The sequence below is a fragment of the Aspergillus oryzae genome, chromosome 1 (assembly GCF_000184455.2).
Source record: "Aspergillus oryzae RIB40 DNA, chromosome 1".
In the NCBI taxonomy this organism is placed as follows: domain Eukaryota; kingdom Fungi; phylum Ascomycota; class Eurotiomycetes; order Eurotiales; family Aspergillaceae; genus Aspergillus; species Aspergillus oryzae.
In genome coordinates, this window is record NC_036435.1 from 4,453,382 (window position 1) to 4,475,749 (window position 22,368).

The 22,368-nt window shown below is 48.0% G+C and overlaps 7 protein-coding genes across 7 annotated transcripts; 4 read left to right on the forward strand and 3 right to left on the reverse strand.

The window, feature by feature from the left end:
* Nucleotides 1–1,385: 1,385 nt before the first annotated feature.
* Nucleotides 1,386–2,113, reverse strand: AO090005000738 (DIM1 family thioredoxin-like protein; the record flags this gene model as incomplete). Its single annotated transcript, XM_001817718.3, has 5 exons — nt 1,386–1,411; nt 1,468–1,710; nt 1,840–1,887; nt 1,942–1,975; nt 2,033–2,113. The coding sequence occupies 5 exons, from the start codon at nt 2,111–2,113 to the stop codon at nt 1,386–1,388; spliced, it is 432 nt and encodes a 143-aa protein (XP_001817770.1).
* Nucleotides 2,114–3,018: 905 nt separating this feature from the next.
* Nucleotides 3,019–3,567, forward strand: AO090005000737 (60S ribosomal protein eL22; the record flags this gene model as incomplete). The annotated part of the gene is made up of 3 exons (XM_023233955.1): nt 3,019–3,051; nt 3,185–3,381; nt 3,441–3,567. 3 exons carry the CDS (start codon nt 3,019–3,021, stop codon nt 3,565–3,567), a joined length of 357 nt encoding a protein of 118 aa, XP_023089087.1.
* A 406-nt stretch (nt 3,568–3,973) lies between these two features.
* Nucleotides 3,974–5,944, reverse strand: rex3 (putative RNA exonuclease Rex3; the record flags this gene model as incomplete). Its single annotated transcript, XM_001817716.1, has 1 exon — nt 3,974–5,944. The coding sequence occupies one exon, from the start codon at nt 5,942–5,944 to the stop codon at nt 3,974–3,976; it is 1,971 nt and encodes a 656-aa protein (XP_001817768.1).
* Nucleotides 5,945–7,186: 1,242 nt separating this feature from the next.
* AO090005000735 (lipase ROG1 family protein) lies at nt 7,187–8,697 on the forward strand (the record flags this gene model as incomplete). The annotated part of the gene is made up of 2 exons (XM_001817715.3): nt 7,187–7,257; nt 7,314–8,697. 2 exons carry the CDS (start codon nt 7,187–7,189, stop codon nt 8,695–8,697), a joined length of 1,455 nt encoding a protein of 484 aa, XP_001817767.1.
* Nucleotides 8,698–9,769: 1,072 nt separating this feature from the next.
* On the reverse strand, nt 9,770–11,189 carry AO090005000734 (phosphatidyl synthase; the record flags this gene model as incomplete). The annotated part of the gene is made up of 2 exons (XM_001817714.3): nt 9,770–10,724; nt 10,822–11,189. The coding sequence occupies 2 exons, from the start codon at nt 11,187–11,189 to the stop codon at nt 9,770–9,772; spliced, it is 1,323 nt and encodes a 440-aa protein (XP_001817766.1).
* Nucleotides 11,190–12,369: 1,180 nt separating this feature from the next.
* AO090005000733 (uncharacterized protein) lies at nt 12,370–13,602 on the forward strand (the record flags this gene model as incomplete). The annotated part of the gene is made up of 3 exons (XM_023233958.1): nt 12,370–12,392; nt 12,812–12,947; nt 13,342–13,602. 3 exons carry the CDS (start codon nt 12,370–12,372, stop codon nt 13,600–13,602), a joined length of 420 nt encoding a protein of 139 aa, XP_023089086.1.
* A 7,700-nt stretch (nt 13,603–21,302) lies between these two features.
* On the forward strand, nt 21,303–22,073 carry AO090005000731 (uncharacterized protein; the record flags this gene model as incomplete). Its single annotated transcript, XM_001817712.3, has 1 exon — nt 21,303–22,073. The coding sequence occupies one exon, from the start codon at nt 21,303–21,305 to the stop codon at nt 22,071–22,073; it is 771 nt and encodes a 256-aa protein (XP_001817764.3).
* Nucleotides 22,074–22,368: the final 295 nt, after the last annotated feature.

Sequence of the window (22,368 nt, forward strand, 5' to 3'; positions counted from 1 at the left end):
ATCTTTTCTCTCTTTTTCGAGAGAGCTACTTACACTGATCTGAGGGTGTGGAATGAGCTCGAGAGAGAATAGCCGTTGTGGAGCGTCCTACTCTGACATGTTAATCGGAGCTCTGAATATACTTCATCCCATACTATCATGGGAAACAGAAACTTTGTAACATTGATAGGGACGGACCATTTCTAGCAAGCGTCTGAACTATCTCATGGAGTTCCTGGAATACGTCAGATTGAGACTTCTCTGGAGCTCGAACGGAAAAAGGCTTGGCACGTACATCGCGGACGGCAGCCTCTTCGTCGATCTTAGACTGGAGGCTTTCGAAGATGGTGCGGTCGATCATTTTGTTTCTTATTTGTGTTTTTGTTGGGTGGATTTGTTGTTTTATGTTTTCTTGTTGTAGGTGGGATTGATGGGTCGACCTTACGTCAGGTAAAAATAAAGTGAAGAGATTGTGGGGCCTGAGGTTGTCCGCGTTGTTGGCCGTAGTTGGATTAACTACAGTTGAGTATTGAAAGAACATAACATACTTATTCAATAGCTATTATCCGGTCTCCCAGAATATGAGTTACTCCAACTGGACTAAAACTTCGTATTCAGTTAATAACAGTGTGTACTGAGACACCCATGACTGTACTGTCTAAGTAACGAAGGCATGCTAGGCAATACATATATACATTCTGGAAGATGTTCCTCAGGGTCACCCAGACCATGAATAAGAACAATTTCTTTCCTCTGCTGCTCATGTAATTCTTCCTAGGTGGTATACTACCCGAGACACCAATATTGGCCGTACGAACCTTGAGTTAAACATCTCTTGACAATCCCTGGAGGGAATACGTACTTGGCAGAGACAAACTTACTCGAACTTTCATATCTTCCAAACCTGTATAGTGTCAGACGACTAGATTTGCAAGTTCCTACAGGCCCTGCAACGCTGGAGAGCGGGTCATCCTCGAGTTTAAGTCTAAGCCCCCATTACTAGGCTATGTTGTCCAGGATCTAACCTTGATGCTAGATCCTTGGCCGCGGCAAGAGCCTGTGAGAGTAACCCGGCTGCGTAACGCGAACCGAGGGAGAATCTTCCTCTTCGAATAGTACCTGTAACTCCCCGCTCGATTACAGCAGACTCGAGTCAGTATATTTGGCCTGCAGTGTATGTGCCAAACAACATCATATACAATCTATAAAGTAGATGGAGATCTTACTGATGTTTTACGAACAATGTGTTCTATCTGATATCCAATCACCACGTTACCGAGATAAGCACAAAGGAATAACGCTTACAATTGCAGACCGGATATCTTAAGTATACTTCATAAACATCTTTCATTATCTTAATATTGGACCCGAAAACACAGAGCAGCCCAACCAACAACCGAAGTAAATCAGTACCGGTACCTCGTCGAGTAATCTATAAAGCAATTAGCTCTCCATCAATGTGAGTACCGGAAAACAACTGCAACTCACCCTTCGGGCTAACCACGAGACCTCGTCCCTTCTTGGCACCCTTGTAGATCGTCTCAAGAATATCAATCAACTCTTGCTTATCCTCCAGCACCCAGTTCAATTTGTTATTGTTACCGGTACCGAAATCACACATCATGTGTTTATTCCTATAGAAGAACATGATGGTCATTGGATCGAAGAGTTCGTACATGGTGTTGAACTCGGGGACCTCATCAATGTCGCAGAGGTAGATCACGGCGAAATCTGGATGATACGTTAGACATTTGCTTATCACAGAGGTACACTTCGTGCGGTGGTAGAGCTAGTTTGGAGCTAGAGCGCAAGTTTTTTTTTTTTTTTTCTGTGATAGTTGGGTGAGGGTGCCCGACTCACTTTTGACCCGCTCGGCGATTTTGAAGAGAACTTCATCTTGGCGCATGCCTGGAGAACAGTTAGGACATCTTTGCAGCCTGTACATATAGCAAAGGGACTTACAGTCGACATCGTGGTCGCGGCCGAATCGGATGACCTGTAACCGTTCTTGTCAGTATGGATATATCTGGAGATGCGATGGCTGGGTGCATACAACGAGCCGTTCTTCTTCAGAGAGGATGGCCTGGTCGACGTGCCAAGCAGTACGCAAGTGCGGCAGGACGACGGAACCCATGGTGACGTTATAGAGTTACTGAGTGAAGAGTCAAGTATACCAAAAAGTTATTACAATGAAAGTGATTTGGGCAGGAAACGATATTCAATATCACGTGCGGTAGATTCCTGGACAAAAGAGCGGTTCAAGACAAAATTTATCGAATTAGAAGCTATATACAGGGTGCAGTTCCATCTTCAAAAAGGAATCTACTAGAGCCTTCTTCTCCAAGCGGTCGGATATACCGACCAAAATGATGAAAAAGGAGTTCGCGTCTATCGGGGATAGTGTAAGCCCGATGACACTGTGTGGCAAGGCATGCGCAAGCACAGGGGCCCTGCCACGGAGACCAAAAATAAGATTAATCAATGTTGTGTTCCTATGGAACACTTTCAGAGATTAAACTGAAAAGAACAGATACTACACTTGATCTAAGCCAAAAGGCAAAGAGAGCTGGAAAAGAAAAGAAAAAAACTTCTAAAGAGCGGGAGCTCAGCGAAGTATTTAAAGGGAAGGCCCAATGGCCCGTGCGACGCTAGTCAGCTAGTGTCTCATTTCCTGGTTAAGCGAGAGAACAAACGATACAAACCATTTGTAAGACAAATGTCAGCTGATAGCTCGATACCCTAATCACCATGTCCAGCCCTAATATGACTTCCCAATACGGATTAGCCACACGCACTCGCCGGTGGGATTGTCGAAGGCTCCACTAGCGAGAAGTTTTAGATCTCCATCCCTCTACAATCTTCGTTCCAGGCGCAGGATACTCATCTCTTTGCGACCAAGACTCCCTCGTCACCAACCCCCCTCAAATCAATCACCATGTCTCCCGCTACTGTATGTTGTCAATCCTGAAACTGCTTTGCTGTTCCCCCTGAGACGGTAGCCAGACGGCCTCTTCACATTAGCTTGTGCAGGATACCGTCATGGACTCCGTGGGGATTCGACATTATGGAACAGTAGGCTAATCGCAAATTTCCGATGAATAGGCTCGTGGTCGTAAGGCCCAGAAGGTCACCCACAAGGTATGTCGAGGAATCAATTCACCAGCTAATCAAATAATCCGATGATGCTAACATGATATCTCTGTAGTTCACCATCAACGCTTCTCAGCCCGTGAGCGACAAGATCTTCGACCTCTCCGCTTTCGAGAAGTTCCTTCACGACCGTATCAAGGTTGAGGGCCGTGTCGGCAACCTCGGTGACAAGGTTGTCATCTCCCAGGTCGGCGATGGCAAGATCGAGGTTGTTTCCCACATTCCCTTCTCTGGTCGCTACCTCAAGTACTTGTAAGTTGCCTCGCCTCCATCGCATGATACCCGCGACCGTAATACTGACGGCCACTCAGGACCAAGAAGTACCTCAAGAAGCAGCAGCTCCGTGACTGGCTTCGCGTTGTCGCCACCTCCAAGGGTGTCTACGAGCTCCGCTTCTACAACGTCGCCAGCGAGGAGGCTGACGAGGATGAGGAGTAAATGTCTCCCACTCTCGGATAAAAGTGAAAAAATTGGCCAGGCTCGAGTACGCTCACATCAGGGGGTTTCCATAATTGGACGGGAGCAATATCTTAATGAGAGTCCGTGCCTTGGGTCCGGTTTGGAGGGTACATAGATGCGGTTGGTCGGGAGCGCTCCAACACGGCTCTGCTACGTGATATGTACGCCGGGTTGACTCAACCTGAAAAAAAGGCGGCATTCCCATTGGCTAGCCTCGTCGCATCCCCGTGTTGGTGTAATACTTCTACTCATGACGTTACGACTGGTAGATTGAATTGATCCATCTATCACCCCAATTGTTCCTTGAATCTCACGTAGTCTGTAAAGAAATTGCGTGTTGTCGGGTATCATGTAGTAAGATCAGCTATGACATAGGCATCTGAGGTTAACCTAAATCTGAACTAGTCCTCTTCTGCCCAGCTCCGGGGCCAAGTCGCCATACCGGACCTGTATCCTCTGTTGCGCCAGGAGGAGGCACAAGTTTATCATCCTGAATGGTCCATCCCTTTGTCTTTAACACCTTCCAAGCTTCTGCGGCCTTGACCCGGACCAAGTCCCCAGTGGCAATCGCATCCTCCTTGGAATCATGGCCACGGTTCCCTCCAGTTTGTATGTGCCTATCAAGGTATTTTCTGGATAGGGTTTTGAGACTCATGCGGTTGGGTAGACCTGCTCCGACTGGGTATAGTATCACGGTATCAATAACGGTAGGATGTATAATACGACAAACGTTGAGGTCATTGTCAATGGCATGGCCAATTAGAGGTGTCTCGGGCTGTAGCAGCTGAAACAACAAAGATCTTGCTACTGCGGGAGATTCCACCACCTGTAAAGGCGCTAGCTTGACCTCTCCATTCTCGCTGGCAGATGCAGTGCCCGGTGCAGCGGAGCTATCATGAGGAACCGCGTTATTATAATGTTCGGGGAAAACACCAGAAAACCGCGAGTTCAGGTCGAGAATCTCCCCCATAGGCCTGACAATAACATCGAGGAGCTCCTTGCCCTCGGGCCAACTAACAGCAGTGAGCCGAATCAGCTCCAGCCCCAAAGTGGTATATCCCATCTCACAGTCGAAGCATACTGGTGGAAGCGGGCCCTTGTCTGGTTGCGCCGGAGTCTTTTCGAACTGAAGAATAGACGCTAGTCGTTTGGCCTCCGACACCTTGAAGACATGAGTCTCGCCTTTAGTACATCCAGAAGAAGTCCCCAGGGTCTCATTGCAGCAAGTGTAATAGGCCTCCTTGTGGCCAGTAATATGATCTGTCCGCTTCTTCGGAGGATAGAATGGTTTGCCAGGGTGGTATGTGCACTGCCCTCCTGTTGTTAACGAACCATCCTCACGGCGGCCAGGAAAGACCTGAAACCGTCCACCACATCGATCACACTTTTCCCATCCTTTAGACTCGATGACCCCTTTCCTTGCGCCCTCAATCTCCTCCTCTGTGGGTGGTTTGGTCACATAGCCATATTGTTCCAACCCTTCGAGAGGCGTAACTAGTCTTCCTGCAATTGCTATTTCCTCTTTGGTGCTCAAGCCAGTTGTAAGAACAGCCGGCTTCTGGTCTGCTTCACTAGGTGCTGTCTTGTAGTATCTCTCATTTAGATGAGCTTTGACATCTTTCACCCAATCTTCTTTGCTCATCTTCGTGAGTTTAACGATGCGGAGTTTGATAACGTTGCCATATACACTCGCATTTCCTTTTGCCGTCTTCTCCTCTTCATCTAGAGCCATCGTGATGAGCTCATTTGGTGTCAGGACTATGCTTTTATCTTTATTTTCTTTGTCCTTCGCTATCTTGTCATTCAAAGCGGACATGGCAGCATGAAGCTTCGTCAAAATCGACAGCCGCACGCTATGAGACACAGGCGCTTTCGCCAACATCCTAGGATTCAGGCTCTCACGAGGAGCCTTGCGTAGCGGAGGTCGTTGCTCCGATTTTGCAGATGCCGGTACATCGCGTTTCGCTGTTGAAGGCTCGGCCTTAGAAGGAGGCGGGGAGACACCCCTGGATATCGACTGAAGTTTCGCAGGGCCTTGGCTAATTGCTTGGGCCTTAGTGCTGGCCTTCTTTGTCAGTATGGCTCTTGGATCACTAGTTTCGTACTGAAGCGAAGGGGAAGACTTGGCTTCCTTCTTGACCCTGTCAGCCTCGGCTGTTGCCTGTAGCTTTTGTTTCTTCAGGGGCGGAGACTCCTGAAGGGTTGCGGGCTCCTTCTCTGACTGCGTACTCTTGGCGCTTTTGTCGACCTCTGAGGGTGGGTTGATAGTTTCGTGAGAGAACATGCAAGTCAAAAGAGCACATTCCTGGCCCTGGGGACAGGGGATATCCCTGAACAATCCAAGCGGAGCAAACATTTTGATGATATCAAGGTAGTAATAAGTTGATGCGATATGAGAGAAATGCAAAGTGATATCATCAATATGGCAGAGATACTTATGCTCTTATTCTTGAGGTCTTGCTGAGATGTAACTGGTCACCCCAGAAGTATGTCCACAGATGCCTCAAGCCAATCGCGTTTGCAAGTCAGGCGAACAAGACGAAGCTGGTCATTTCCAGCATGTTTTGTTCTTGGGTGTTTTCGATCTGGCCTAAATTGGTGGATGAGAAGTTGAGATAGAACCTCCACCCTTTCTAAGCCTCAGTCAGCCTCAATCAATTACTGCATTGAAGAAAAGCTCAGTGACCTCATCTGGATCGGAAACAGAGCATATAGCATATATACCTTCAAGTACATTGAAGTGTACGATCTAAAGGACAGTACATGTGGTGAATCGCGGTCCTTCGAACAAACGATGCAAACGCCGCAAATCTCTTGCCGGATTGGTAAGGCATCAACGTTGATGTAGAGCAGCAGTTGACCGGTACATATATATTGTATATTTGTAGCCAAGAAGCACTTCGGATGGTAGAGTACGACTAGTATTATTCTAAAAGATACAAAAGGTGAGGTGATCGCGAATTGCAGACTATTATGATAAACAAGCTATACTATTTTGCCTAATAAATATTGTGTAACGCACAACCCTAACGTCACAAACTCCTACCCACAGCAACATGAATGACAGCCATAATGCTCTCTTTAGTGTCTCTCATATTCCTAGCGAAACCTCCAGTTCATCCACCAGACATTCACCAGTCTCCTATAGTGAAGGTGTTAAGCATACACGTGATTTGTCTGATCTGAAACGCTCTGATTGGTCCAAGCGCTCCAGAGCACGACAGCTGCTGGTGTTCCCTTCGATGTTGCACTAATCAGCGTTCAGCAATCAATCATGATCTGCCCCTGACCAGACGAAGTAGGAGAGTCTCAGCACCTCGCCATTGATAGATATTTCCTTCTTCTTCTCAACCTATATACAAAAGCCATATACACGCACAGCATTACAAACAGACTTGTCATAGGGCAGGAACTGAATTAGGCAGACACCTGCTTGGTAATCACTATAGATAACCATCTACAGACGACTGAGAACATCCGTCAATCCTCACCGAAAGAGTTAACGACATACAGTACATAGATATATACAAGACGTTGGAAGTATATAAACCAGAAGAATAAAGGTTTGAATCGTGGCTAGCAATACTTTCTTTGAAGTATGAGTAACAACCATGAGGACGCGGACGGCATTCCGCGGAAAGCCGACCACCTTTGTGTCTTGATCCATGGGTAAGGACAGCGGATTGAATTGACCACCACGACATCTGCTAATAGTACTATGGTAGATTCTGGGGCAACCCCTCTCATATGGACCACCTCGCAGTGTCACTGCGACAGCGATACAGTGAGGACCGCCTCCACCTTTTAGTCACAGAGCGCAACATCGGGAACCTCACATACGATGGGACCGAAGTTGGCGGCGAGCGAGTGGCTCACGAGATCGAGGAAACACTGAACACATTAGCCGACAAAGGATGTCCCATCCGAAAACTGAGTATCGTCGGGTACTCATTCGGAGGCCTGTTGGCCAGATATGCAATAGGATTGCTCGACGCACGAGGATGGTTCGACAAGCTAGAACCGGTCAACTTCACAACCTTCGCGTCGCCACATGTCGGCGTACGGATTCCCCGAAAGGGTGTCTGGGGCTATATCTGGAATAACGTAGGCCCTCGGCAGGGGTCTGTATCAGCGCAGCAGTTGTTCTTGGTTGATTCTTTTGGAGACTCTGGGCGACCGCTGCTTAGCATTATGGCGGATCCGGATAGTATCTTCGTGCGGGCTCTAGCGAAGTTCAAGAATCGCAGTCTGTATGGGAATGTTGTCAATGATCGCACTACCATCTTCTACACTACCATGCTTTCGATGGTGGATCCCTTTCGTGATCTGGGCGACGCGCAGGTTAACTATGTTAAAGGGTATGAGCCTGTTGTAATTGACCCAGATATGTACTTTCTGCCTGCGGCGGAGTTGAAAGAGTCTTTGCCATTTGGTTCGCGTGTATGGGGGCAGATAACGAGACTTTTCACCACGGCCTTGTTCTGGGCTGTTGTTGTTCTCTTCTTATCCATCGTCCTTCCGCTTTTCTTCCTGCACTCTATCTCTCAATGGTCCCACAGTCGAGAACGAGTCCGGCTACACGAGGAAGGAGAGAGCGCAACACTTTTCAGAGAATATCGGTTACCTCACGTCATGGTAAAGGAAATGCAAAGCGCCGTAGAAGAAGCATACGAGGACGTCGGGTTCCACCAGGACCCCGATTACCTCTCCACCACAAGCAAAAGCAGTCCAGCAGATTCAATCAGGCGACGAAACTCCCCAGGGCTGAAGGCTAAAGAAGCTGCAGAGCACAAACCCAGTTCCTCCTCCATCACCATCCAAGAAGCTTCCTCTCCAACACCAGAGCATGATCAACCAAACAGCACCCGCGAAGCAGCAACAGATGATGCCATCAGCAAGAAGCGCCGAGCATATCCCATGCTCGCCCTAAGCCCAGCCCAGATCGCCATAATCGAGTCGCTCAACTCCGTGGGATTCCGCAAATACCCGGTCTACATTCACAATCACCGACATAGCCATGCAGCGATCATCGTGCGGGCCCCCAAACCGGGCTTCGACGAAGGCAAAGTAGTCATCAGGCATTGGCTCGATACCGAATTTCAGATCTAAACGGGGACCCATCGAAAATGCGGGGTGCGGAAATAGTCGCATGGTTGCACCCCATCGAGTCCTCGTATAGGCAACATCGAAAGAGCACACGGTTACTAATAAGCGTTCTGAATGGATCCGCTCCCCCGCGCTCCAACGACGCCGGTTCCTGTCCGGTTCTCGGCATGAGGGGTCAATGTTTCATCCTCGTCGATATCAACCTTACTAGTAGAGTATGTTCATGGTTTGCTATATCCAAGCAAAAAGCGCAAGGCTGAACCAACTGTGACGAGTACACTCTCCGGTCCAACGGTAGACGGGACCGGCCCTCCAGTAATGTCCCGGGCTATTCTCGCGCTCAGACAATATCAGACTAGATGACCCCTTCCGCTGAGCTCCCCCTCTTGATGCTGTGACGTCTGCTTGCATATTATGGGCATGGTGTAGTGCTATTGAACTTAATATTCGGAATTGCCTATTCCATCTCTCCCGATGTGGGTGAGGCTTCAAAAATGGTCTCGGCGTTACGGATGCTACGGTGCTTGTAGGAGGCTGATTCGACGTCACGTCTGGTGCTTAACATCTGGGTCTCTACTATACTCACGAAGAGGTGCTTTTCTGTCATTGATGACGTTTACCGAGGAGAGACGGAGATGGTTGCCATAAACCAGCTAAGAATATTATTTGTAACTTTAGTTTGTTGTCCACAGCATGTTGATAGATTCATAGAAGCAGATGATGGATATTCTGTTCATAACTCGATTAATCACAAAGTCTACAAGGTCTCACAAATCTAATCGCCAAAATGGCTTTCGTGGTACTATGAACCTAAACAATCATCCTGGGATCAATGCGCACTGACATCTACCCGTTGATCTCTAGCAATTCGTGTCCGAGAAGTAGACCGAATATAATGGTGTTGAAGCAAAAAAGATGAAAGTAGATTGACATGCCACAGAATCATAAAGCATCGTAAATTGGAAAACAAACTGTGCGCAGCACGAAAGATAAGAAGTATATAGATAACATGGGATATCATATAAATGTAAATGTTGATGAACGTAAAATATGGGAGTCTCCTGGTGAAAGGCAATCAATGGTTCTTAGCAGATTCAGAGTCGATGCCAGAGTCGACATCATCTGCGATGGCGGACTCGTTTGCTTGCTTGCTGAGTTCACGTTCCATAGCAAACTTGACAGCTTCTAGTACATTGTCGGTGATCTTCTTGGGCGGATAACGGGGGATAGTACCCTCCTGGTAGACACCTGTTTTAACAAGAATTGAGTACCAGTGGGAATCACTGATTTTATCGAACTCGTTGGTACCGCGGATATCTGACTCCGGGGTATCACCGACGAAATAAACGGTGTTCGGAGGACAGTTGATACCGTGGGTGTCCTTGCGCCACTGGCGAAGGAGCCGGGTGGCGAATTCATATGTTCCCAGTTGAGGTTTACCAAAAGCAACCGTATGCAGGTCCTTTCCGGTGACGGCTTTGTAGAGCGCCTCTAGAGAAGCCCTGAGAGCACCCATACCAATACGAGAATGCTCATGAGAGGTGGACCACACAACATCGTTGTGGGAAAAGAATACGGGTGGGCCCTCGTCGAAGGTCTCGGAGCGTGTACCGAGACGTCCATTCTTCGACATGAGAACATCCAAAATGATCTGCTGGTCACCGGCCCAGTCTCGACTGTCAGCAAAGACGAAGATGGCATCAATGTTGGTCTGACTGAAATCTCGGACGCGAGAGTTCTTGTACTCCTCTTCTGTCAAGCTCCGGAATGGTGTCGTGTCGTGCCTCGTCTTGATGATATCCCCGGGAGTGATGACATCCTTGAAACCATAGCCCTCAGCTACAATGCGGCATTTCTCGCCTACACCACCAACGACAAGGACGGTATTGTACCGCGCCGCCATCTCCCGCATAGGAGTGTGGCCACAAATGAATTGGCCCGGCGAGACCTCCAGCTCTAGTTGCTGGCTTAGATCCAAGCATCGTTCCTCTTCGGTCTTGCCTCCACCATTTGTAACGAAGATATAGGGTCTAGAAGAGAGGTAAATGTTTAGTTTATGCCATGGCACTTAATTTCGTAGAAAATGCCACTTGACGGAAGATAACAGTTCGTAAAGAGAATGCTTACATCTTAATACCATACGGATTGGCCCCATTGATATATTTGAGTGCCTTAATGGCCGCGGGGATCGGTTCTCCGCCCCTGATAAGAACGCCGTCAATGTCGAAGGCCAGCGCAAACTCATCAGTGGTGGTCAAAGGCCCTCGCAGGACCGGGGACGCAACGCGGGGTGACCCCTCATCAGATGAAACCTCATCTTCTAGGTGTTGCTTGGCCATTTCCATTGCCATAGCCGTTTCATGAGAGTCACTGGAGGCCATCAAGTGCTTGGGAGGAACGACCACACTGGGGCCGCCATAAAGGTCGGCCCGAACGGCGTCCAGGCTGGATAGCCGGCGGACCGTTTGGGAACCTAGACCGGCGGCGGTCGTCATCTTCGTTTATAATTGTGGGTAAAACTACGGGATGACCTCGGATAGTGGAGGCTGTGGAGTGACTTGAGTGGGACCGGCCAGCAGAAGGAGACGTCAATGTTGAAGATCGATCACCACTTCTGTCCACAAGATCGTCTCAAAGTCGAGAAACACAGCTCGATAAACGAATCAAGATTAGGACAATCAATGGGCAGGGTTCCGCGACAGGAACCAGAATCTACCAGACAATGGAATAGAGAAAGAGAAGAGAAGACCGGGATTATGCAGCAATACCGCGATCGTTAAGACAAGAACAGCAATGGGCTGCACTCTAAGAGTCTTTAGTAGAAGAAAGAAGGAGTGATTGACCAAGTGGAGTGGAGAGAGAGGGTCAAGGTTGCGAGGATGAAGCCATTAATATAAAGACAGGGCAAAGTGGGTGGAGTGAAGAGCAGCATTGTTTGGCCCATGGTCAATGCAACCCGTGGCTCCAGCTTCAACCGCGTCTGGACGAATCCCTTTTAGAAATGGAATCATGCATTAACGTGCTCAAGGAAGAGACTCCTCCGAAAGGAAAGTTTACCGTTGCTCTCCGATCCATTCCAGGCAGCGACACTGTGTTTGGTTATTTGTGGTGAAGGGATGCCTCATTCTGATTTGTTCGACGCAATGATCAGGGCGCCCACTGAGTCGTAAACCATAGGACGCCGGTGCTCGATCGCTCGAAGACGGTGGAGTTGATGTGCAGTAGAGGGGTATCAAAGTGGATACACGCAGGAAGACATCCTGACAATTATCTTCGGATCGTCGTTGATATCATCGGAAAGGAAGATTGGGAGAGTGGCTGTGGTTATGGAGGATGATATGGTTGGTTTTCTTGTTGTGTGGTGGTGGCTTTACTCTTTACGTTTGCCGATACGTCCATTACCTCGATTACCTTTGCACTTGTGCGGTGTCTTGTAAATTGTACCATGTCCCTCGATGTCTTTGTACCATAGTACAAGTACCGTACAGGCAGTACTGGGTACTGCGAATAATACGCTCAATGGGGATGAAATGAATGCCTCAGGTATGGAGAAGAAGCGACTGTCGTCGATATCTTTGGTTGACAGATGGAGAATATGGAGAATATCGTGAATCTTGGATCCACATCTCCATAAAATCATTACCAAAATAGGACTACAACAACGCCCGACCAAACATGGCAGAATCAAAATCAGTATTGTTGGAGTTATAATTTTATTATTATTATTATTATTATTATTATTTGATTTTGATTTTCTTTTGCGTTTCCTCTGAACTTCCCCCCATCTCCTTCGCTTCTCCGTCTCAACCATCCATTTTCGCCAGCCCTTACGCCCTCCACCCCCCCTTCTCAGGATGAGGGAATTTCTCATCTTAACACCCGCCCATGACGTCACTGCGGGTGATAACCCCGAGTAGAATGTTTGAAGAGAAGCATGCCGTCAATATCCATTACGGCGATGGCGCAGGCACAGATACCAGGCGACCTATGGGGGGTGTTTGCCCAGCCGAGTCCCGAGGCCTAGCGAATAGTCCCATGCGTTCATTGGACCCAACTCCGAGAGATCCTCGCCAGAAAAGCCGCTGCTGCGCTGCAACGTTCTGAAAGAGTTTACCAGGTGCGACCATCAGCCTCAGTCAGCCATTTCCCAAACCTTGCGGCATGTGATCTTGACGGCACGACTTGGTCTTAGCGTCTGTCTGTCAGCTTTGATACCCTCGTCACCATCGTCGCCATTATGGCCAAAGTGGCTGGTTAGCACTCTCCCACAACGCGGAATGTCGCTTCTTCCTTGCTACCGTCCTCGCTCTCTTCGCTGGAGAGATTTTACCGGTGCCTGGAGAATGATGTGGCACAAGAAAGGTATGTGTGCTTTGATTTGAGGATTTATCTCCACTATTGTTTGAGATAAGCGAGGTTTGGCCGCCTCTAGTCTTTGTGTGTACTCGTCGAAAGTCTATTCAGAAGTTAGAATAAAGAAACAAACAAAGAAAAGTCTGAGGAAAATAAAAGTAGTCAGGTGAGTAGTATACTACAAAGAATCAGTCCATCCTCAATGCTCACCTCCCCAACTAGCTATCCGTCCGAAGGAAATACTTCCCCACTCTATCATTATCAAGAAACGGTATTCTATGAATATATACATAGTACACGGGCCTTCACCAGGAATTCAGCCACCACATACTTGATAGAAAGAACAAATACAACAAGAAAGGAATAAACAAAGTTAGTCATCAGTCTACCCGGAGGATCAAGTCAGAGCCTCTCCTTGATGGCGTCAGATTGCGCTCCGACGATGAACGCTTTTTCTTTGCCATGCGTCCCTGTATCTCCGTCGAGGACCGATCACCAGACAACCTGTACGGCCTAGGTCCGGACGGAGAGCCACGGCTATATCCACTCCAGTAATCATCTGGTGAATAAGGAACAGTCAATTGTTTGGGCTGTGGCTTGCCTCGACGTATTTGTACACGCTTAATGTCATCACGCCGCACAATCCTAGGCCTAGAGACAATCTCCCGGGCTGGACTAACGGTCCGGGAAAATGGCACTCGGGGATACTTTCCAGGCGCATTCTCGTCAAAATAGTTTCGTTGCTGGCCTTCATTGTTGGGTGTTCGAATTTCTCGTACAGGAGTGAGTGGTCTGAAGTTTCCAGAGTGTCGAGACGTTCGGTGAGACTCCGAGCTTTCGTTAATATTGATGGTCTCAAATTCGTCACTGGAGCTGTCTAATAAGCTGCCTTTTGTGTCGGCCTCCTGATATGGATGACGAGCTGCGTTGCGAGATACCGGTGGCTCAGGAAGAGCTCTAGCCCCCATACCGGGGCTCCGCCAGTAATCACCGATATACTCATTGCGCTTCGCGTTATACGGCCGTGGACCTAGGGGCGATGACTTGCTGTATACATCATTTTGATAAGGAGTTTGTACCCCTTCACCAGCACTAACGTAGGCCGACGTTTTTGGGTAAATGACAGTATCATTCCGCGCTCGAAAGGCGTGAAATAATGCCCGCGGGTTATCGGGAAGCCCTACTCTTTGAGGCCGCTTGTACTGCCAGTTATCACTGTATGGGACTTGCATGTTTGAATATTTCGGATATTGCTTGTTACCACCAAGGAAACTCCTTGGTCTGGTGACATCCTCTTCGAACAATGTGTCCTCACTGTTGGGCCTTGTGTACTTCTGTTGACTCGGCCGCAATGGTTCCGGGCAGAGTGTATACGCCGGCTTGTCAGGCAATAGGTCGGAGACTGTCCTCGGGGATGACTGACTGACTGAGGGCTCGATATCTGAGCTAGAGGATATAGCAAAGCCAATCCTTCCTGGGCTGTGAATCCCCGTGGAACCATAATGGTAGTCGTCATCCGGGCCTGTTACAATGACTGCTGGGTTCTGAGGACCAGACTGAAATGGGGACATGAGCCTCGAAGTCTCCGTGTCCCCGTGTCCTGCACAGGATGGAAGGTTGGGCCCTGGAGTCGGACGTCTTGGAGGTAGTGAGAAATCGGGTGGTTCCGCCATCACACCTCCAATCTCAAAGAAATCTTGGTTCTTTGGTTGCTGATACCGCCGTTTCATTTTCCTGCAACAGAAAAATACTATAACCCCAAGGATGAAAAATCCTGCAATACCAGAAGAAACAGAAACCCCGATAACAGCGCCTGCATTAAGACTACTCTCTTTACCGGCCGCTGCTCCCGATGTTGCATTGTGAGACGTCTGCGAGCTGCTATCAGTACTTGAGGTACTCTGCTCGGTATCCGTTGCTGACGCTGGACTCTGAAATGTGGTGAATGTAGTCGATGGTTGTCCAGTCTTCGGTGGTGTAGGATACGTGGGGGTGGTCGAACTAGGATTAGGCAAGTGTGTCTCGGTAGTGGGAGCGCTCGTAGGCGGCACTACAGACACAACTGTGGCAGTTATTGTAGCATGTGTACGAGGCAACGCTCCGGGTATCGAGTCACAGATGCTGTAGACACTTGAATTGATCGCCACTTCAATTGAGCAATACGAGATGCTGCAGCGTAAGGCTGCCTCCCCCAGCGTATAGCCGCTTTTTGTGTTCGTTTTACACAGACAGCTGATATCCGACCCAGACGAGCACGCATTGTTCGGATAATTAGTGTTTATGAAGCTCTCGACGCAGTCCAGAGCACAACCGGGCACAGTATCGAGCTGGGATGCCGGGAGCTTCTGGCCATATGCGCCTAGAGCTAGCAGAAGCGGGACTGATGATAGAAATGCGGCGGGTAGCTGCTGAAGAAGAGATGATAACATATTGCAGTACCTTATTAGATCCGAACTTATCAGCAAACCATACTGCTCCAATGCAGAAACTTGAGGAGAATAGAAGAACAGAACTCTCAAGGGGAGAACTCCACTTGGCCTCATAGATCTCGTCAACTCACCACAGCCTCAATATCGCCAGGTGATGTCTGCTTTAGAAGTCATATCCACCTACAGGGTACCATGCTAAGGAAGCGGGCAAGGTAAAGCTGATGGAACTTGACGGTATACAATCGCAATAGTAGTACAGACACTGTAGGCAAGGTGATACTGCAGAGATGTGAAGTTGGAACTGAAAGAGGAGGCATGAGAAACGCCATGATTAAAGCTTAGCGTGGTCGATGCCATATTGTGGTCATCCTACTCCCCACGGCGTCAAAAAGATCATCATGCCTCGTCATGGCGCTCAGTGGCCGTGGGCAGAAAAAAGCCTGGATCTGAGACGAGCCCCATCAACAACACATCTGTAAGCGCCCTTATGAAACGTAAATAACCTTTGGCTAGACTCAAATCCCAAAATAGCCTGTAAAAGGATGCATTAAAGTGGGTAAGCGCTTTGTTTGGGCGAGAGGGACGCAAACAAGCTCGGTACGCGCCGTGTTGGCGCCGATGCTGCAGAGCCTACGAAGTGTAATGTCAGATCAGCTGACTCCAAGTATAGATGACTTCTTGTATGTAACAACACATCTAAATCTTTGGTGGCGGTAAGAAAGACCGAAAAATTGGTTGACAAATAAGAGATAGGGCAGTCTTTTATCTGATGGATAGAGACTGCAGTCTATTCAGCCTTCCTTGTTCTTACACCCTTGGGATGATATAAACTATTGCTCCTATTACATTCAGAAGACCATATGTAAGTTTACATCCAACACTGTTAACTCGACATGCCAGCATGGTCCTGATAGTCCGGTAGTATGTGTTGTACGTAGCCGTAGGGCGTCAGCATAGTTTGCAACGACATACACCATGATAAGAGCCTTACCATACGACATAGACGAGAAAACCTTTCACACATTACTAGTAGAGCTGTTCTGCACGCGTTAAGGTGCTTACAGAGTGGTTTTTCATCATCCCATAAGGTCGTACCTGAAGAATCCTTCGACTTCCTGATTGGGCAATACCCACATAATCCCGGAGCATAGGAGCTAAAGCTTATTTGAACCTTTTTAGCCGGCCTGAGACACTAATGATGCTTTCTTATCGGAATGCTACACTCTAAAGTGGTCTATGACCCCGGCTGCTTCTTCCAACCGAGGATTAGACCATAGCATAGCCGCATCTCTCTTGTGATAGACTCACATATGGAGCGGGGCATCCATGCCATGCCATTGTTTCCGCTAACTGATTATTGAGGGAGCATGCAGGTCGTTCTGCGTAGCCTATTCAGTCTCGATTGCTGTATATGAGTTTGATTTATAGCTGAACCACTGGCTAGCCCTAGTTGGGACAAATTTGGTTTCCTACGCCGGATGCTTAACTCGAGATAGTATCCCTGGTTTCGAAGTGGGTATGTACGTCCTGCGAAGTATACTCAATTGGAGTGCGCTACTTACAAAAGCATATGGCACGATGCTTTTGTACCTAAGAGCGCCTGTATACTGTGTCCAATGGCGGTATTTGCTGGATCAGATTGGCTCCTAGAGGGTTTCTTTTTTCGACCTCTTTTCAATTGGAAGCCGCAACTGCGTTCAGTACGCGAATATATTCGAACGGTATAACTGGAATGAGGCTGACTAGGTTTGCCTCAAAACACTTTGTTGTCACACTTGGTTGCAGATTCATTCAAAATAGGAAGAATTCCATCAACACTTTCCAAGAGCCTCACTTATGATGTTTCAAGCGAGAGAGCGCGATAGCACCTTACTTTAGATGCCTGTGGAGTGTGATCTGCGTACATAGTATCACTTGGTGGGTATTCAGTACTTGAACAAAGTAATAACAATATATACTATAGCGTTGGTATCCACTTCTAGACCACCTACCATAGGAGTCTCAGTTCATACGCAGTTGATACCAAGGTCGCTGACGAGAAGCTTGTCGGACTTTACAGAAGAGGGTATTAGCGCGATCACAGATCAAAGGTCTTATCAATTGCCATTAATCATTAAAACTAATCTCACTGACAATAGAGCAAAGTCGAAGCCCAGTATCGCAAATGAGCTGGTATCATCCGAAGCGAAACAAAAAACAGAACATGAGTAACATGAGAACAAAGGGAGTTCGGAACAATCCAAAACGCCATCGCAGCGAGCAAGCAGCGTTCCAGACCGCTTAGCGCCGTCGCAGTTGAAAAATGGATACACGGGTGGTTGCCAAGTAGTGGGGTTGCATTAGGGTGGCTTGGGCCGGAGCACCGCGGAACATTGCTGACAGCATCATGGTCGCGAGTTCGATCTTAAAAGTTGGTATCTCACGCTATTGACCGCGAAACGATGCAGTTTTTCGACCGGGCGATGTGAACCAAAACGGGCATGGCGACAGAGATGCAGAGAGCTGTCTAGTACTTGAATATGATGTACCTGCGAACCAGATTAGTAGACCGTGGTATGCAGTTTCAATGCAAGGGAAACACGTACAGAGCGTGAATGATACCAGGGATCCAACCCAGGATGGTCAAACAGATATTGATGAGGAGATCAGCACCGCATCCCCGCTCAAGGAAAACACCCAAGGGAGGGAGGATGATCGCGAAGAGGATCTTGCAGATATCACTAAATTCAGGTTAGTCAGTTTAGCTCCTAGTCAATTTCGTTCCCCGTGCTCCTGATAGGTATGAAGCGCAACGATGAGAGAAGAAAAAGGATGACTCCGAGAGTGGGCAACAGCGTGCGGTGCCGGTGATAGGAGCTCACTTACGAAGCAGTGAAAGGCATGGTGACGGAGTGTCAACGAGAAACCTGTAGGTTCTATGGATAAGGGTCGACAATGATCGGTGGTCAAATTGGTACGAATCAGGTCCGTGATAACAGAGTGTAGTAGGAAGAATGGGGAAGATTTCAGGAGGAAGGCGGGAGAGAAGCGATGGGCTCTTTAAATGATTTAATAGTTCATGGGCGGCAAGATAACGTGAGAGCACCTCCGCCTAGGGGAAAAAAAAAAAAAATCGCCCCAAGGCAGTACTAATTTTTACTGGACTCCCGATGGGGCTTTTGGGACCGGGTTAGGCTAAGTGACTACTAGTTTAATTGGTACTATGGAATTCTTTCTTCTTCGGGTGGTGATGGACCAAGTAGTATTTCCCCTTAGTCAAGACCATAAAGAGAGGGTGATGCTTCATCAGTTCTGAATATCTACGTCATATGTCCACCGTCAACTGTGGCTCAGGGTTCCTTCGTCCCCTTTTCCCATTGGATCAATCACCCATGATGTGCATTAAGAACTTCCCGCTGCCGCGCCCTCCGATCCAGCTTTCCTGTCGGGTGACTTTTGCGTCGTCAAGTTCGTGAACAGATGGCATGTACATACTACCCAGTGGATCTATGAGAAAGGGTGGAAAAATGAAAATGGGGTGTTCCTTAAGTTCATGGTGGCTTGTTATCCTTGGCAGCGCTACCTGATTATACGATCACAGGCAAGGGGACTGTCTTTTTAGTCGCCCAACCGCTATGTCACCATGACTATCTTTTTATTGCCCTCTTCATTTCCCTTTGAATTCTGTTGCCTGGAAAAGCTTGGCGGTTCCAGGCTGGCCAGTTTCTTCTCTCTACACCGGAAGTGCCTCCAAAGAAGGCAAAAAGGAAAAACAAAATAAAAGTATAACAAAAAATCTCATCTGAAAATAAATAACAATCGTCATCATATCTTCAATTATTTCTATTTTTATATTCCAAGAAGTCGCTTCAAGTTCAGGTCCCTTTTCTATTGTTGGTTTTGGGTTATGCTTGCGATCATTGACTGATGTCAGGGCTCCATAGAGCACGGGGTGTAACAAGCAGTGGGCCGCACAGCCCTATGGCCTTACAAGTCAGGCTTAGTATAGTACGTACTGTATGCACATGGTATAGGCTATATGGCAATGCTAGTATATGTTCTCTGACCTCCACCGCTACAATTACCTAGCGTCGGTATTTCTTGCGGACTGATCTCATATCCTCAACGACACTCGGGATGTACTTACTTTCGCTGTGTCTCCCACCAGGGTCATTTCTGCAGTTCTATATAATGATGTGCACCCTGTATACGTCATGGGGGTATCAAGTTTGTCACCACGCCAATGGGCTTCAAGAATACAAAGAGTGGAAACAAGGGGACGATGCATTACACCACTCAAATGATAGGCTGACAGACCTCCAACGTTTCAAACGGCGCCTATAATCCAAGCTAACAGAAAAGGCGAAGAAGTTGACAATGGCTAATTCATTACTCCGTATGTAGCTTTACTTTCTACAAATAGAAAGGCACAGGTCAGACTCAGAAAGGAAGCAAAAAAAACAAAAAAATCTAGCAAAAAAATAATAATAATTATATAAATAAATTCAACAAGCCTCAACTGCGCCAGTATTCCTCACCAAGCCTCAATTTAACAACACCTTACTTCAGAAAGAACTACTCATACTGGGCAAGAGAAGATGTGACTTTACTTCCACCATATCTTTTATTCCTCTAAGCATGTACCATTTTATCAAGTTGTTAAATTTGTGCTTCTGTCTGTAGCCAAAAATTAAGTACGTGATCTGTAAAAGAATGATATAATTAATGGTGGGTAATTAGTAGTGCTCGTGGGGGGAGCGTCTAGAACTCCAGGTCTTGGCAGCCGACTGACTGTCTGCGGAGGGAAACCCAAAAAAAGTGTTCCCTCAACAACTTACATGACACGCCTCAAATCACAAAGCAGTCTTTCTTATTAGTCAATTTCGGGCACAGTTATCGACCGTCCATGATTCCATGTCGGTGATACTCGGGTCCGTCCCGCCTGCCATCCCAGCACGGCTAGCAATCAAACCCAAGTTACCCAACCCTGTTCAACTGATGTCCGGCCGTCGTCAATTGCGGCAGTTGAGCCCGTGTCTACGGAAGCGTCCACAAAGATGCTTTGCAACGCAAACAAAGGCAGCCGCAGACCATGGTCCTCTTGCTCAGACTTGGTTAACGAGAACTCCTAAAGAAATTGTAAGCCACCCTAGTGTTGCACGAGGGTGCGACTAGCTAAACGTCGAAGAGACCCCAGATGACGTCCTTTCGAGCCTTCCTTCTATACCGCCGTCGCTCGCAGGACCGGACCATATCCCTATTCTTCTCTTAACACCTAGCCTTGCCCAATGGGCCGATACGACCCATTCCTTTTTCGAACAATGCATCAATCGACTTTATCGCAAGGCTCCGACATCCGATTCCCCCGAACCTGTACACGCCGTTGTCGCGATTGTTGATAGATTGCCCGACACTCCATCGGCTTTCAAAGATATAACCGATAATGGCGCCGTGACAGAATCCGAGGGGATCTCCCTCCTATTTGCGAGGACGGCGAACATACAAGGAAGGGCTGCTGCACCTCGACGCCTCAGGAGCTCGGAAACTGAGGAACCAGCTCTCGTATTTTCCTTCCAGGCAGGAATTCTGCATGGCTCGGATAATGCGTGTCTCCAACGAGCCGTTCATGAGGTCGGGCTGCGCCTCGCCAATACACTGTTCATCAATGGCAACGAAAACACTCTATTTGGGACTCGTTGGTCCTATGATCCCTCTTCATCTAGTTTTACCCTCGATCGATCGGTTGAGCTTTCGCGCTGTCGAATAGCCTCTACTGCGAATTCGGTGCATAACGCATTCGGACTTCCTTTACACCCCGTTGGCCAGCGAAGGGAGGTTATCTCCAGCATGGGAAACATCATCCGACAACTAGCAAAGCATCCAACCGGTACATCGAAGGACCCGATGCCTGCTTCGTCTGAACTAGAGAAAGAGCTGCCACGCTACATTGAAGAACACAATGTCACAGACCATAGGGTTTCCGTTTGGGCTCTGGTCGAGCCTCCTTCAAGCAACCCGCAAGGCGAATCCGATGACTTTCAGACCAATCTTGTGAGGTCAGTCCAGGCCGGAGGCAAACTTCACCGGGTCATGAGCGGCGGTGGTGGATGGGGAAAGAAACAGGGCCTTCTGTCGCTTGATTACGAAACCAGGTTTCTGGGACCCTACGAGAGAAATGAATTCATAACGCTGGATAAAATACTCTCTCCCTTTGGCAGGAGCACGGCGCAAACTGCGCCACCGTTTGAGGAGAAATCTATCGTCGATGACCTGTCGTCCTTGTCACAAGTGGCTAGAGCCGGGGATTACATTCAATTCTACGTTTCTGTCGAGCCAGACCATGCACAAATCAGCCGGCCAAAGCTGCCCGATTCCCGCGAGGGGGCGATCTCGTACCAATTCGGTGTCGTTTTTGATAACGAAATGCCCATCGATCAAGCGGGAAAAAGGGTATCACACAAGGACTTAAGAGTCAAGCCTAATTACTTTGGAGCACTATCGGAGAAAGCAATGACCTACTCGCAACCTATCGTTCCGATGAGGCCGGAACAAGAGACTCTAGAGTCTGGTACTAAACTCGATATCCCAGGGTGTCGAGTCAACTTAGTCGTCTCATAGAGCTAGAAGGCCACCAATATATAGCTACTGAAACAAAAGTGAGAAATATAATTGTAATTGTAGGCAATGTCCACAGCATTTTGTTAATTTCCATAAATGCAACTAATATACTCCGATGAGCGGTGCCAAGCCCCAGATCACGTGGCAACACATGCGGTCCGTCAGCCTCCCCGAAGAGCAACGACCAGCAACCACGGTGTTCGCCTCAACTCCCATCAACAACCGAAGCCTTCGCATCACCGCAACTGTTGTCTACGCGGCACTCAACTGTGTGTACTGCTTCCTTTAACTTCCT